This window comes from Micrasema longulum, unplaced genomic scaffold (genome assembly GCF_059751315.1).
Source record: "Micrasema longulum isolate JH-2025_06_02 unplaced genomic scaffold, ASM5975131v1 h1tg002040l, whole genome shotgun sequence".
Classification (NCBI taxonomy): domain Eukaryota; kingdom Metazoa; phylum Arthropoda; class Insecta; order Trichoptera; family Brachycentridae; genus Micrasema; species Micrasema longulum.
Window position 1 is genome coordinate 69653 of NW_028279208.1, and position 15053 is coordinate 84705.

General features: G+C 33.2%; 1 protein-coding gene across 1 annotated transcript; it reads left to right on the plus strand.

Annotated features, from left to right (window-relative positions):
- Positions 1-291: 291 nt before the first annotated feature.
- IP3K2 (Inositol 1,4,5-triphosphate kinase 2) lies at positions 292-14384 on the plus strand. Its single transcript, XM_088239018.1, has 6 exons — positions 292-715; positions 2897-3073; positions 3954-4026; positions 8112-8242; positions 12439-12690; positions 13942-14384. Exons 1-6 carry the CDS (start codon positions 659-661, stop codon positions 14299-14301), a joined length of 1050 nt encoding a protein of 349 aa, XP_088095144.1. The 5' UTR covers positions 292-658; the 3' UTR covers positions 14302-14384.
- Positions 14385-15053: the final 669 nt, after the last annotated feature.

The following is a 15053-nucleotide window of genomic DNA, read 5'->3' on the forward strand; positions in this document are numbered from 1 at the left end:
ACCCTGTAAATGCTTAGACTTATATATTACCTTTTTATGAAATGTTCTGTATCTCTGTTGTGATTTATTCAAATTTTTCGGTGTTGAAATAGAAATTACGAATTTAGAATTGTTTAATGAAATACTCTAATTATAAGTTTCCCAGAATTTGCCGATTAGAAATTTTATGGTTACCACGTATTTAGATTTTCCAAGAATTATTTGGGGTAGGGGCAGGTACCAAGTACCTGCACATAATTATTTGAGATCTTTTGAGAACCATGCACACTGGCGTTCTGCGTTTGCGCGTCATTTCAAAATGGTTACCCGTAGCGCGCGTTCAAATTTTATAAAAGTTTTACTTCTTTAGGTTTTTGTTCAGTCACAGTTCAAAACAGACGTTGATATCGGCAAAGTGTGTTCTTATCTAAATATACTATTTACGCTCACTGTATTCAAAGCCCCAGTTAGAAATAATATAAAAAGTATTTTTAAAACGAATAGAGGCAAGCTGTCAAAATACATCTGGTCAGTGGATAGTGGACAGAAACACGTTTTGTAAAAAGTCGACTTTTCATTTTTGGGGATATTTGTCGTAATAATTAATCGTGTAAAAGTGTTGTGTGTTTACTTTCGAGTTATTAACAATTAACATTTGTTTTAAATTTGAAAAATCAAGATGGCTTTTGTTTTTAACGTGTGCATTGTTGGATCTATAATTACGAAAAAGGATAAAGTAAGGACATTTGAATTTAACACGATGATTATTTTATAATACTACTGTAGGTATTGGTTTTTACAAAGAAAATAAGTGTGTTCTGAAGTTACGCTCATTTTACGGTTGTTAAAGTTACAAATTCTTATTTACCCGTAATAAATAACGTATTTGTGACATTATTCACTGCGAGTAATGTAACGTTTTATTTTGAAATCAGAGTTGTTGAAATAATGAAATATTATACATGTTTAATTCTCGATAAATATTTGTATTGGGCATCTTTGGAACTCCAATTTAACAGTCACAATAATAGAAATAAAAAAATATGCATGTATAACAATAAAATTTTCTGGTATTCTTGCTTTGTACCCACAGAGTTGATATTGTTGAGTTAAACAATAAACAGAATTTAATTAAATAATGAGATTCAACCGAGGTATCAACACGATTATTTAAAACCCACCTGTTCTCAAAATCATTAGAATAAATCTGTAACACGTGAAGACAAAACAAATTATTTTACTTGAATTGAAAATTTTATGCCAAAATAAAATTAGCAGGTATCCACAGAAGCACTTTGATGTATTATATTATGAAAATTGTGCTTTTTTATAAGTTATCCATAATAATTATTAAAATAATAATATCAAATGAGAAAGCTCAGTGGTTTGAAAAAAAAAATTGTGAATAGACTCAAACTAAGCCAAAATTCTTTTTAAATATATTTTCATTTATTGTATTATCAGCGTTATAATTTTTGGAAGTTTTGTAATTTTGAAATTACTGCGCACTTGACGTCACAAGTTCTCGTCGGAGAGTTCTACTGATTGGCGATTTGGCTTCCTGGAAACCGGAAATCTATCACAACATTAGTTTATTCGAAAGAACTTGTGATTCTTATTAAAATCATTTTCATACATTTTTGAGAAACTTAGCCACAATTAAATTCTCAATTTTTTGTGTTTTTTTTCCCGCATGATCGGGAAAACAGGCATAAAGCCCACAAATTACCAATACAGAAGACAATTTTACATGTAAGAAATCATTTTTTAAATACAATCTCCCATGGCACTAAACTTCCTCATTGATTTAATTCATTATTTCACATACACATTGTCAATGTCCTATTCACAAACATACAAACACATCATCTCCCTTTCCGCACCTAATAGTGTATATTCTTTAAATTTTGATATTGAACAGCACAAGATATCAAAATAGCTAAATTTATTTTCAAGTTTATGTAGTCTCTGAATAGCGAGTAAAAATAATAATTAGTAGGTTTTTTGTGTTTGTTGTGTACGAGTTTTAGGAACATCAAAAGTTATTATACCTCTACGCAAACAGCGCACTAAATTCATTGAACGCGCATTTGTGGTCGCAGGCCCTATAGCATGGATAGCTCTTCCAGCAGAGGTGCGAGGCTGTGAGAGTGAAGTGATGTTTCGGAAAAACTTATAACCCACTTGTTCTCTAAATCATTTGAATAAATCCGTAACATGTGATAACAAAATAAGTTGTTTTAATTATATAACAAATTTAAAAGCTCCAATTAAATTTATTTATCTATAGAATCACTATGTATAGCGCCCTTGAGGCATTATCTTAGGAAAATGGCGCTATATAAGTTTTACATAATAATAATAATAATATGAGATTTGTTAAATCTGTTGATCAACCGAAACAAGATTTTCAGCCAAAACCGAAAAAGAATTTCAACTTCTGTTCTAGTTTCGGCTGAAATCGAAACTAACCGAAGCTTATTTAAATAAGTTCAAAGACACTTTAAAACACCCAAAAATTATGCAACAATTCTTCAATGTACACTATAGGAACTTAAACTTATTAACTATAAAGGACTTACAAAAATATTAATATGTAAGATCTTCACGAGCCATAAGATGCACCCTAGTACATCCAAACGTAATCCGACACATCCCGGCCGCATGTTTTGGCTGAGCCAAATTTTTTCCTTATTTTTGTCTAAACCTGAAACTTCAGTTGGTTACTCATTAAATCAAGAACATCTAACCAGCCATTTAAAATTGTATATAAAATCAGTGATTGTCCTTCTACTAAATAATGTTTTGAAATTGTATTAACAAATTTACTATTATTTTGATTTGTTATTGTATTAAAAGCTGTAAAGTATACTTTTGTTAATTAATACCTCAATTTCATTGTTATTATTTTTTTCAGACTTCTGGCTGGAGAAAGCTCAGGAATATCGTGCAGTGGACACCATTCTTCCAGACATATAAGAAACAGAGGTACCCATGGGTGCAGTTAGCTGGTCACCAGGGAAATTTTAAGGCCGGACCTGATCAGGGAACCATTCTCAAGAAACTCTGTCCCAAAGAAGAGACCTGCTTCCAGGTAACCCTTCCTCTTCATACTTTACCATCTAATCTGTTCATCTACCAACTATAGTTTTTAGGCAAGAATCTGAAGTAAATGTCATCGTCACCATTAAATCAATGAGGATGTTCAGTAGTTTTTTTAAATTTTTTAATTGACTATCAAATTAATCCAACATTGTTTTTGTAATTGATTCTTCAAAGTTTTGTAATTTTGAAATCACTCCGCCTGTGACATCACAAGTTCTCTGGGGTGAATTCCGCTGATTGGTGAATTAGCTTCCCATAAACCAGAAATCTATCACAACACTCTTATTATTGGTTGATTCACAAGAACTCGTGACGTCATTCAAAGTACTGTAGTTAATTTTTGTTAAAACCATTTTTAATGATTTTCTCATACATTTTTGAGAACTTTGTCTCAAAAATTATTATCGAATCAAAAGCTCCAATTTTTAATGCATGTAAAAAAACAGTTTTTATATACAATTTCCCTTAGCACTGAACTTACTCATAGAGTTACCTAAAAACTATATAAACAAAGGGTATTTGTATAAAATATTATAAAATAAGTACTTATTTATTATTTATAAAGGAAATTAACTATAAATCAGCTTAAAAGTAACTATCTGACAAATGGAATAATTGTGATTGTCTATGTCTATAAATACACACTAAACCATAAACTGTTTTTATTTTATTATCAATTTCAGTTTACAATTGTATTGAAATATATATTTTTTTATTATAAGAATTGGTGGAAATCATCAGCATTTCTTCTTTTAATGCCGTATTAAAAAAAAAAGTTCTTCCATTGCTGTTTTTTTTTTAAATTTAGGGACAAAAAAGGTGAATTCTATTTTGATATAATTTAATACATTTTATTTTATTTTTTCCAGATTCTGATGAACGATATCTTGCGACCCTTTGTCCCAGAATATAAAGGACAAATCTTAAGTGATGACGGAGAATGTATCCTTTGAAACAGTCAAATTGACTTTATTTATATTTTAATTAAATACATAATCGTTTAAATCAGGGGTTGTATTCCAAACGCTCTTGCAGCCGTATTATCTAGCGTATTTACATACAAAACACACGAGAAAAATGGTTTTCTCGTGCCGCGAGAGCAGTTCAGAATAACACCTCTGATACAGTAAGTTATGATTACGAAAGCTACCTTAAAAACACATAGGCAGAACTTGTGATTTTGTAAAAAAATATTTACAATTATCGAAGCAAATGCGAGCGTATTATTTTTCTTAAGATGATTTCGTATTAGTTTTTCCAAGAGTTCATTATCGTAATAAACGGTGTATTTTTGGTTCAAAAAGTTCACCCGAGTCATGAGCAGATAAAACTATTTTTAACTCAGATATGAAAGTTCATATGATGAATTGGTCAAAAAAAATATTATGTGTAGAATTTATACATAAATGAATTACTTATTGCTGGTAATTAGTCCATTTAGCTACTTTACACAAGGTTCCTGGCTCAATTCTCGAAAGATCAATGTGAAATATTAATTTTGTAAATTTTGGTAAAATGTTTCATGGCTTGCAAATTGGCATCTGAAGTGTAAAATTTATTGTCTTAATGAGGAAATTCAGTAGTTTAAAAAAAATACAATTTTAAAAGACTATCAAATTAAGCCAAATTTTTTATTTTTATGTATCATATTATCAGCGCCATGATTTTTTAATGTTTTGAAATTTTTGAATTACTCTGGCTGACATTATAAGTTTTCTACGGTGAGTTCTGCTGATTGGCGAAATGGCTTTCCGTAAACTGGAAGTCTATCACAATCATTGGTTGATTTACAAGAACTCATGACGTCATTCAAAGTAGTTCATGTTTATTAGTTTTTTCATACATTTTTGAGAAACTTCGTAGTACAATTAAATGCTTTAATTTTTACCGCGTGTAAGAAAACATTTTTTATATTCAATTTCCCATAGCACCGAACTTCCTCATTCCACGTGACAAATGATCAGTGTAGTGGTACATACGGATATGTGATGAAAAATTGCTTATCTAAGAATTAATTAAATTAAATCAGGAATTTGTTAATTAATTTTCCTCCGCTCGTATGACATGTTTGTTATTTCTTAATAATATGTTTTTGTGTTTTAGACTTCATTGCGTAGTCCATCTGGACTGATTTACATTTCCTAAATTCACAATAGTTTTTATCGTAAGCGTCCTTGACACATTTGAATTTCACTGGATTACCACCACTGGTTCCAGTTACAATTTTCTTAAATTTTCACGCCCGTTCGTCATTATTATGCCGTGTGTCGTTCGCACTCTTTTCGCAAGTTTTGGATCGCATCGAAGCGTCCACCATCGAGGTTAATGTGGATGTTGATGATATGTAGTTCGAGTTTCATTAAAACGAATATTTATGAAAATTCACTCGGTGAAGTGTTGATCAATTTCAAAAATTGATCAACGTTAAAATATTTTATCAGAACAACCATACTATGCCTACGAGCGATAAAGTAACCACAAATTAAGGTGGTAGATATGAATTAAATAGGTACATATTTATGCTTATCACTATTTTAACTTAATATTTATTTGGTTTACAAGCAATGTGAAATAATATTAAAAAATAGAAATATTCACATAAAAAAGACATTATATATTTTTCTTAAATTTCACATACACTTAAAAAAATACACATTTTTAAAATATTTTTTTGTATAGAAAAACTAAATGATAGTATTAACAATGTAAATGATTAAAATTAAATTATTAAACGAGATTGGTCAGAACTTTCGTGCTATAATTTTTTTATCTGGGGCGGAAATATGGACAATAAGGGCAAAAGAGCGCAACATGATAGATGTCCCTGAGATGCGGTGCTGGACGTGTGTGATAAGAACACCCTGGACATTTTGGTAACCTCGCAAGGAGAGAGTAAGATTGCTTGGAGTAGCTTGTGGTCGGCAGCGTAGAGGGAAGAAGAGGACGAAGGAGGTCTCCCATGCGCTGGTCCGACTAGATAAAAACTGCAACAGGCACTTCCTTTGTGACAGCTCTCAGAAATGCGGGGGGCCGAGACAAGTGTAGGACTGCAGTTTCGAGAGTACGAAACGGTGGTCACGATCTTCAGTCATTACGGACCGAAGAGGAAGAAAAAAAATGCATTTGTAAACATTTCTTAAACCTTAACAATCTGCCGTCAAAAATGTTGATTTCCATGCTTTCAACACTATTATATTATCTACATATTATTAAAGTCGAATTGAAAAACTACACATTTTTATCGAAGGAATCTATATATGTCATACGTTTTTGGGTTGCTAAAATTATGGCTGTTACTTATTTTGATATTTCTAAAACAGTATGAACTTTCTAATCTACCGTCAATAATATTATATGGATAATTTGAACATTTTTGGGGCCATTTTCAATGAGTCTTGTGCTTTTAGGCAATGATAATCACGAGGTAAAGCAGAGTAGGTACGCTGTAACTTATGTTTCAGATGCCAGTTTAGGAACACGAAATATTGGAGTGTAGAACCACCCTTTTAATCAATATTTCATGTTGACCTTCCTAGGAATCAAACCCGGGACCTCAAGCATGATACACAGATGCGGCAACCACTGCACTACGAGGCGGACTTATCTCCACTTGATTTCCTTTTTCAGGATTTTTATCTGAGAGCAGCCATCGAGTTGAAAGCATTAGCCCGGGATTCTGGTTCTATATTACACACACAGAACTGTATTCTTAATCCGCACGAACACAAAGAGTTTCTTGATAGTAGGTTCTTGTAATTGTATTTTTAATATAGTATTTATGTTAACTCATGAATACACATTTTTGCTTAAAATAGTCACTTAGAGGTTTTGTAAACAATGCCATATTTTATTTTAATTCATTTTTCTTATTTACTGTAGTGGCCTCTAATGCCAAAAGTAAATAAGATTATTTATCATTATTGAGACAACTGTTTTGTTTTTGGGTCGTTTATATCGTATTTTAAGTAATAGACAGCCCCAAAAATGAAACCATTATCTAAATTATGATCAAATTTGAAAATGTTAAAAATCTTGAAAAAGGAAGTTATTAGTTCGCTTAGTGGTCTAGTGGTAGAGCATTTTCTTACCTTGCTTGAAATCCTGGATTTAATTCTAATCAATATGTGTTTTTTCACTGCAACGTTTCATAGTTTCTGGACTGCATTTATGTATATTACAACCACAAATTATCACTGATACGCTGTATTTAGAGTACCAATGCAGTGTCCTATGCACTATTTTTATATCTATCCCAAACCAGCACCCTCTTAGGGTTTTATTAGTAACCTTGTCATATATTGGTTTTCCACATTTTCATATTAGAGTTGGTAAAAAACAAATGAGGATCTCACTGTTCTTGTTCCGTTTGAGGAGTCGTGGTCCTAAATTCAGATCTTCCTGACTAGTTTTACAAGTAACAGTTTAATTATTTTTTTGACACTGTTTCAGAAGCTGCTTGTATCAGATTTTATGCCCACACTGCTTTAAACTGTTATTTAGAAACACTTTTAATTGTTACTGCTACTCATTTTAAATAACCTAAACGCCCATCTCAAGTTCATATAAGGCACAGAGGACCACAGAAACTCAAGCGACATTTAAACAGTTTTTGGCAAAATGGCTTCCAAGCATTCATGACTTTTTTAGATATTTTTTCTTTACATCAAGGTAAGATGATCAGTCTTACACTTCAGGTGTCAGTCGAGGGACTATGAAATATTCTTGTGCAGAAACACTTTTTAAATAAATATTCCATGTCCGGAATCAAACCCTTGACCTCTTGCATGGTAGACCATCTCGCTGACCATTAGACCAAAAGGTGGATGATCGCATTCATTATCTTTAACCTCATTCTCAAACAGAAAAGGAAGCCATCAAACTTTGACAAACATAAATATGAAATATTTTATTTTCGAACGTTTTTATAGGCTGTGAAATTTATTTGACGTGCCGCAAGTGTGTGTTGTTTCTTTAATATTCAGCGCTATTAAACCAGTTGTTTTCCTTGACTGATATTATTAATATAGCTGCATACCTGCAGTTGCAAGACCTCCTGAGTGGCTTCGACTCCCCTTGTGTTATGGACTGCAAAGTGGGAGTCAGAACATACCTGGAGGAAGAATTGGCCAAGGCTAAAGAGAAACCCAAACTAAGAAAGGTAATTCTTAATAAATGAACTTACAAGCTTTTTACTTTTCTCATCTCAGCATATTTATATATTTTTATTGTTTTTACAGCTCACAATATTTTTTTTTTCCCAGAGTTCATATTACAAATATTTCGCACATCTAAAGTAAGGTATACACATTTAAAAACTTAAAAAAAGAGAAAACAAATATATGTATAACATCATCATCATCATTTAAATTTAAAGTATCTTCGTCGGTAATTGAACATGTTTTGAAAAAAAAATTGCAAACAAATTCTATTTTTCACTCAGAAAACTTGATTTTACTTTGTAGATAAAATTGAAGATAAATTTTAACTTCCCATCAGAATACGTACCCTGGTCTTCGTCGTCCTTATGGCACAGAGAGTTGAACGTTTTATGGAGTTGTTGTCCACCATTCCAATTATATGGCCAGCCCACCTCAAGCACCGCTTGATGGAGCCGATCACGTTGGGCGCTTTGTAGATTTCATATAGCTCTCTATTGTAGCGACGATGCCAGTGGTTGTTTATCTCACAGGGCCATAGCCAACTCTGAAGATTCTTTTTTGAACACTGCAATGGTCTCCTCAACATTCTTTGTCATAACCCTGGTTTCGGAGGCATATGTCAGGATTGGTTTGATCAGTGTTTTGTACAGTATTATCTTAGTATGTCTTCGTAATTGTTTCTGGAGTGCGTAGTAGCAACATTTTGCAGCCATTATTTTCCTCCTTATTTTTTCCTGTGTATTTTTGTCACTGATAACCGTGGATACATAAATATATTATGCATGTATGGTATTAGTACGCAAAATAAATAACAATGCTTTTAAAACATAAATGATAAGCTAGAAAGGAAACTTTCAAATATATGTCATAAGTATAATTATATGCATTGAAAGTAATATGTTTTTAAAAATTCCTTTTTAAAATAAAATTATATTACAGTAGATCGATTATCCGACTTAAACCGGCCGCGGCAAGGTCGGATAACACGGAAAATGATAAAAACAACACTGAAAATGTGTTACATAATTTTATTTGCACATCGTAAACTTTTCAAATATGTACATGTAACATAACTGAATGTAACAAACTAAAACATCAAAATGCACTTACGGCAAAGTAATAAAACAGTTTTACGTACTCACATACAATACAGTGAACTGAAAATAAACTTTAGCTTGGATAAAAAATTCTGTCTGTGATTGTCTTTTGTTTACCCGCTGTTTGTCGTTTTCTGGCCGCCAAATCTTGCAGACGCCTCTGAAGTAAAAGCTCGGGAGACGATGTTTCCTCCAGCTGCTCTGCATACTTTAACGCTATTTCTAGAGTTTTGTGTCCTTCGCTGTGTGAAACTTTCTGCGCATTTTCCTCCAACACCATATCCTCTTCATCCTCTTCTTCTCCTTTTCCACTTGCGATGTTGCGGCAGAAACGAAACAAGGAAACAATGCGCAACATATCCTCTCAGTGAAAGAGCTACGTAAGCACTGAGGACTTTCGCCTGGCGCGCAAATATAATGCGTGGAGTCGGGTTTACCCGGAAATCAGTTATGTTACATGTATGTCCTAACCTGATTTTGAAGTTACCTAGTTGTCGTATTTACCGCACGAAATAATAGCACCTAATATTAAGACGGTGAATCAATGTGCAGTATCCAAGTCTAGGTGACCTCACATTACTATACTCGCGTACTATGGCCTACTGATTCAAACCCATAACTGCTGTCTATTTATACCTCCATAGTATGGAAAGTTCAATGTCTCCTTCACATGTGTTCAGAATAATTGATAATATAAACATATTATTTATGACTAGCACTTATTAATTTTTGTATGTCAATAAGGACTTTTTATGAATAAATTGTTACGTCGGCTACTGTCAGTCTCGTGGTGTAGTGGTCAGTGCGTTTGCCTACCATGCAAGAGGTCCCGGGTTTGATTCCCAACACGGTTGACTATTTAAAAAGGTAACGCAATATTTCAGTCTGTGGACTGGCACCTGAAGCTTAAGACTGATCATTTTACCTTTATGTAACAGAAATTATCAAGAAACGCTGCGTTTGGTGTACCAATGCGGTGCCCTATGCACCATTAGGTGTGGAAAGGGAATGGTACTTTGATGAATAGGAACTTTATTTTTAAACATACTGTCAAAGAGAAATAAAATATTTAAATATATTATTTAGATTTAATAATCCAAAAACTCTAATAATTATAATATTATAAATTTGTTAGAAGTCTCAGCATCCCAATCCACAAATGGAAAGCATTCGGAATAAAAAAAAATTGTACCTAAAATATGAGAACTGTCTGTCTTATGTATCAACTCTTGCTGCCTCCACAAAACTGAGTACGATACATTGTGATTGGTGTACCAGTACAGTGCCCTATGCACCATTATGTGCGGAAAGGAAACGATGGTGATGATGATATATATCTTACATTATTATTATTATTTTGGATAATTTATATAGTGCCATTTTTGTGAAAATCACCTCAAGGGCTCAGAACAATAAATGTCCCAACACCTCTTGCAGCCACATAGTGCATGGACGTTTGCGATTTTAGTTCCTCGGTTCCAATTATGGTATAATTTGAATAACAGATAGGAGCTAGATTACAGAACGCCTTGCAGCTACAGAGCGCATGGACGATATGAAACCTAGCCCCCGTTTACATTATTTAAAAATTGAATTTTGGTGTTTCTAATTATTTTTCAAAATCCTTTACAAATAAGAGCTGGATTACAACACATCCTGCAGCTACAGAGATGGTTGGGTTTTTTTGTCCATAGGTTTATATACATTAAAAAATATTTAAAAAATATTAACATAATCTGTACTTTATTTTTTTTTCTTTTGGTCTATATGTTTTTCTATTTCTTCAATATTATTTTTATTTATGGGAAACATATTCGATAACCATATTTGCCGCAACAAATCGGTTTCTTAGAACAGGCATTTGCCCATATAGGAACCGATTGCAACATTAGGCATACTAATATTTCTGGCTTGCCATTACTTCATACACTGAGCCTATTCCTAGTACGAGCAGAATGTGTCAGTTTTTTGTGCCATTTTGTAAAATATTAAATGCGTGTATAAATAAAAAAATAAAGTGATTTCTAATAATTTATAGCATTCATTTGTATTTTTATTATCTAAATACATTGGTTCTTTCATTATATGACTTAAATTTCTTCAAAATCAATGGACATTATCATAAACTTGATATGAATAACGAAATGTCATTTCATAAAAATCTGGATTTGCATCCGTCTGCCTCTTAGGTACAGATATATTATCCTAATCAATGAAGATAATAAAATCTTATTCTCATAAATATTTCAGGAGCACAACATTCGGGGTTTAATATTTCAATCAAAAGCATGTTAAACTTGGTTTTAAATCACTATTTATAAACAGTAATAAGAGTTTCTATTGTTATTCTTAAAAATAGAACCATTTGTGACCATAAATAAACTATCTTTACTTACGTAAAACTTAAAATATATAATTTGTTTGTGCGGTGAGGCTTTATAGACATTGACCAAGGCAACATTCAAAATGGCCAGCATTCGGTGGGCTCATTGTTTGCGCGTGTTCTAATAGAAGTCTAGTCTCAATGAACGCCCTTTACTTAACTATTTTCTATCTCTACGGGGAGACAGCGAGTTGTAATTAATAAGTTAATATTAATAAGTTTAAAAAAAATCCAAATATATAAATTATCTTTCCTTCCCTAAAATGTTTTACATCTTTATTTATTTATTTAAAACTTTAAGTACGAAGTACTTTGGCAGACTTATTGCTAAAAGCAATATCTTCCAGCCAACCAAAGAACTTATATTCCCATATTCCTTTTGTTTCCCTTCTCTAAAATGTTCCCCATCCTTGTTGTAATTTATCAATGTAAACTCTGCATGGTTCCCGGCACTACGCATGACAAAAATGACACTAAATGTACCTATCGCCGACTGCAACACGGTGCAAATTACTAATACATAAACATGTATTTTTTTTCCATGCAACACTTAGTTTACCCTGAAGATAGCTTCTGCAACGTTAGCCGAAACGTCAGAACAAATCCAACAAACGCTGGATCACCCAAAAACGATGATTCATCGTAAAAGAATAAATAAATATTCTCTATCTTTGTTACAATATGTGTAAGTTTAAAATTTTGTTTCTTTCTTCAGGACATGTATGAGAAGATGATCCAGATCGATCCGAGTGCTCCCACAGATGAGGAGAACCGCGCTAAGGGGGTGACCAAGCCTCGCTACATGGTGTGGAGGGAGACCATCTCGTCCACGGCCACCCTCGGCTTCAGGGTAGAGGGCATCAAGAAGGCGGACGGGACCAGCACCAAAGATTTCAAGACCACCAAGTCCTCCGCTCAGGTGCTGGAGGCCTTTAAAGACTTCTGCCAAGGATTCCCCAGTATAGTGGTAAGTCAGAAAGATGTCAAATATTTTTTTCTATACTTTTTGTGTATTTTATCGGATTGTCATTTTTTAACATTTAAGAAAATATTTTTTCACTTTTTATTTGGTATAACTTTGTACTCTTTTTGTTTAATCTACTTATGTATGTTTAATCCTTTTCTTGGCAATGTATCCTATAGGATACATATGATCTCATTTTTTCTCACAAACTTAAATACAGGTAAAACAGCATTCAGTTAAAACTGCTTTACCATATTTTTCATTTCCTAACTGTATTATCAAAATTCATGAATGAAAAAAATTTGATGCGGATTCTGAAGCCTTTTCAATCGTCAAATGTGTAAAATCGGGTTGTGGTCCTGTAGCTAGTGTCTCCAAATCACGGCTCAAAGGTCCGTGGTTCAAATCCCACTCCACCCCAACTTGACTACCGTTTTCTAATACTGAGTTATTTACAACTCGCTGAAAATGGTCCTCAATATGAAATATTTGGGTAAATCGTAAGAACGCAAATATTTCTTTCAATAAAAAAAAAAAATCTGCCAAGGTTGTTAGGGTTAAACGTATATCTTCTTTAAGTTTTTAATTTTTACTAGCACGTATTAATTTATTTTTTTTATAATCTATAAGCATTTTCTTTGTATGAAACTGTTGTGTTCTGGTATGTATATGTACATTTACATGGTTTGTCTGGAAAGTAATGTCAGTGAGTCGATTACAAAAAAATTATTAAACTTTTCGTTACAACACATCAAAATTCTTCAAAAAAGGCTCCTCCTGCGTTGATGCATCGGCTCATGCGATTTTTCCAGGCTTAAGGCCGCGGTACAAGCTGCTTGAATCCCTTTGATAGTCTCAAAATGTTTTCCTTTCATGGGTCCTTTTAGGTTCCTTTCAGGTTCATGGAACCCCTTATTTGGCCAGGTAGGTGACAAGGAATGTGCTGTGGGCCGGTGTATTGTCGTAATGCAACTTCAAGTTGTCTGCGATGCCAAGTCGGACACGTTGAATCCTGTGTTTTAGTCTTCTTAACACTTTGATGAAAAATTTAGAAAACGTCAAACCTGCATTCTGCTGGGACTTCTTTCCGTAGCCGCTTGGCCAGTAATTTGTCGATGATTCTGATGATATATATTGGAAAAACTATTTGTCTTTTAAGTATTAGCTATGTACACCAAATTATAAAACCAATTTTAAAAAAATCTAACATAAATGAGATAAAATAAAAAACATGTTTGTCTCTTTTTTTTTCAGGATGGATATATTGAGCGGTTAAAACAAATAAAAGCAACAATGGAGTCATCGGAATTCTTCAAATCCCACGAAATAATCGGCAGTTCACTTCTGTTCGTCCACGACAAGCGCAAGTCTTCCATCTGGCTCATAGACTTCGCCAAGACCGTGCGGCTTCCCGAGCACATCACTATCGACCACAGTTCCAAGTGGACAGTCGGGAACCACGAGGACGGCTACCTCATCGGCCTGCAGAACTTGATTTCCATCTTCACAACCATCGGGGAAGACATGGCAAAGGAGGCGATGGAACCCATGCAAATCACAGCGGACAATACACCCCAGAGCGAAAATTTGCCAAAAGATCTGGATGAAACATGATAATAAAGAAAGAAACGCTTTGAAAAAGTTAGCGGTATGATGAAGAATTTAGTTCACATTCTGTCTGTGTCTGATTCCAAAAACTAAAGACGTATTACTCTAAAGCCTGTTTTATACAAATCGGAAAATTAGCCAGATTTTGATTTACAGAACACTGTGTTGAGAAATGTGTGTTTTCTGTATTTTATAGGACTTTCTGTTTTTCAGTCTATGTCCTGTCCTGACTCAAGAGTCGTTTTCCGACTAAGCAACGGCACGCTCGTACTGCGCGCTTAACGGATCTGAACAGAGAATTTTAGTGTTACTGTTATATGACAAGTGACAATTTGGAAAATAAGCTTCCAAAGTTTTTGGTGCAGAGTTCTGTTCATATTTTTTTTATTCAAATGGATGGTGTGTTATGTACTAACCATTGAAGCGACACAATTCTGTTTTTTGGTTAAGTTTAAACCTAAGATTAATACGAATATTTCATTCCGTAATAAACAGAAAAATTGTATCAATAATCTGGATTTCATAAACAAATTTGAGCATGAAAAGCGATTTATGTCAAACTTTATTTTGGTGCTAAAATGATTATTGCATAACACCGTTTATATAAAACGGGCCTAAGAGTTATTACATTTTTGACAGTAGGGATTTTCATATCACTACCATTTATTTTACTAATAGTATTATTATTTATTATATTTTATGTAACATAGTACCCCCTATGCAATTTGCATAGCCTTATTTTAGTTATTATTTTACAG

What these genes read in the sequence shown, in the direction of transcription:
- IP3K2 (XM_088239018.1), top strand. Translation starts at nt 659, where the DNA reads ATGGCTTTTGTTTTTAACGTGTGCATTGTTGGATCTATAATTACGAAA. An exon ending in TAATTACGAAAAAGGATAAA is followed by an intron (nt 716 to 2,896) that starts GTAAGGACATTT and finishes TATTTTTTTCAG; the next exon opens with ACTTCTGGCTGGAGAAAGCT. An exon ending in AGAAACCCAAACTAAGAAAG is followed by an intron (nt 8,243 to 12,438) that starts GTAATTCTTAAT and finishes TTCTTTCTTCAG; the next exon opens with GACATGTATGAGAAGATGAT.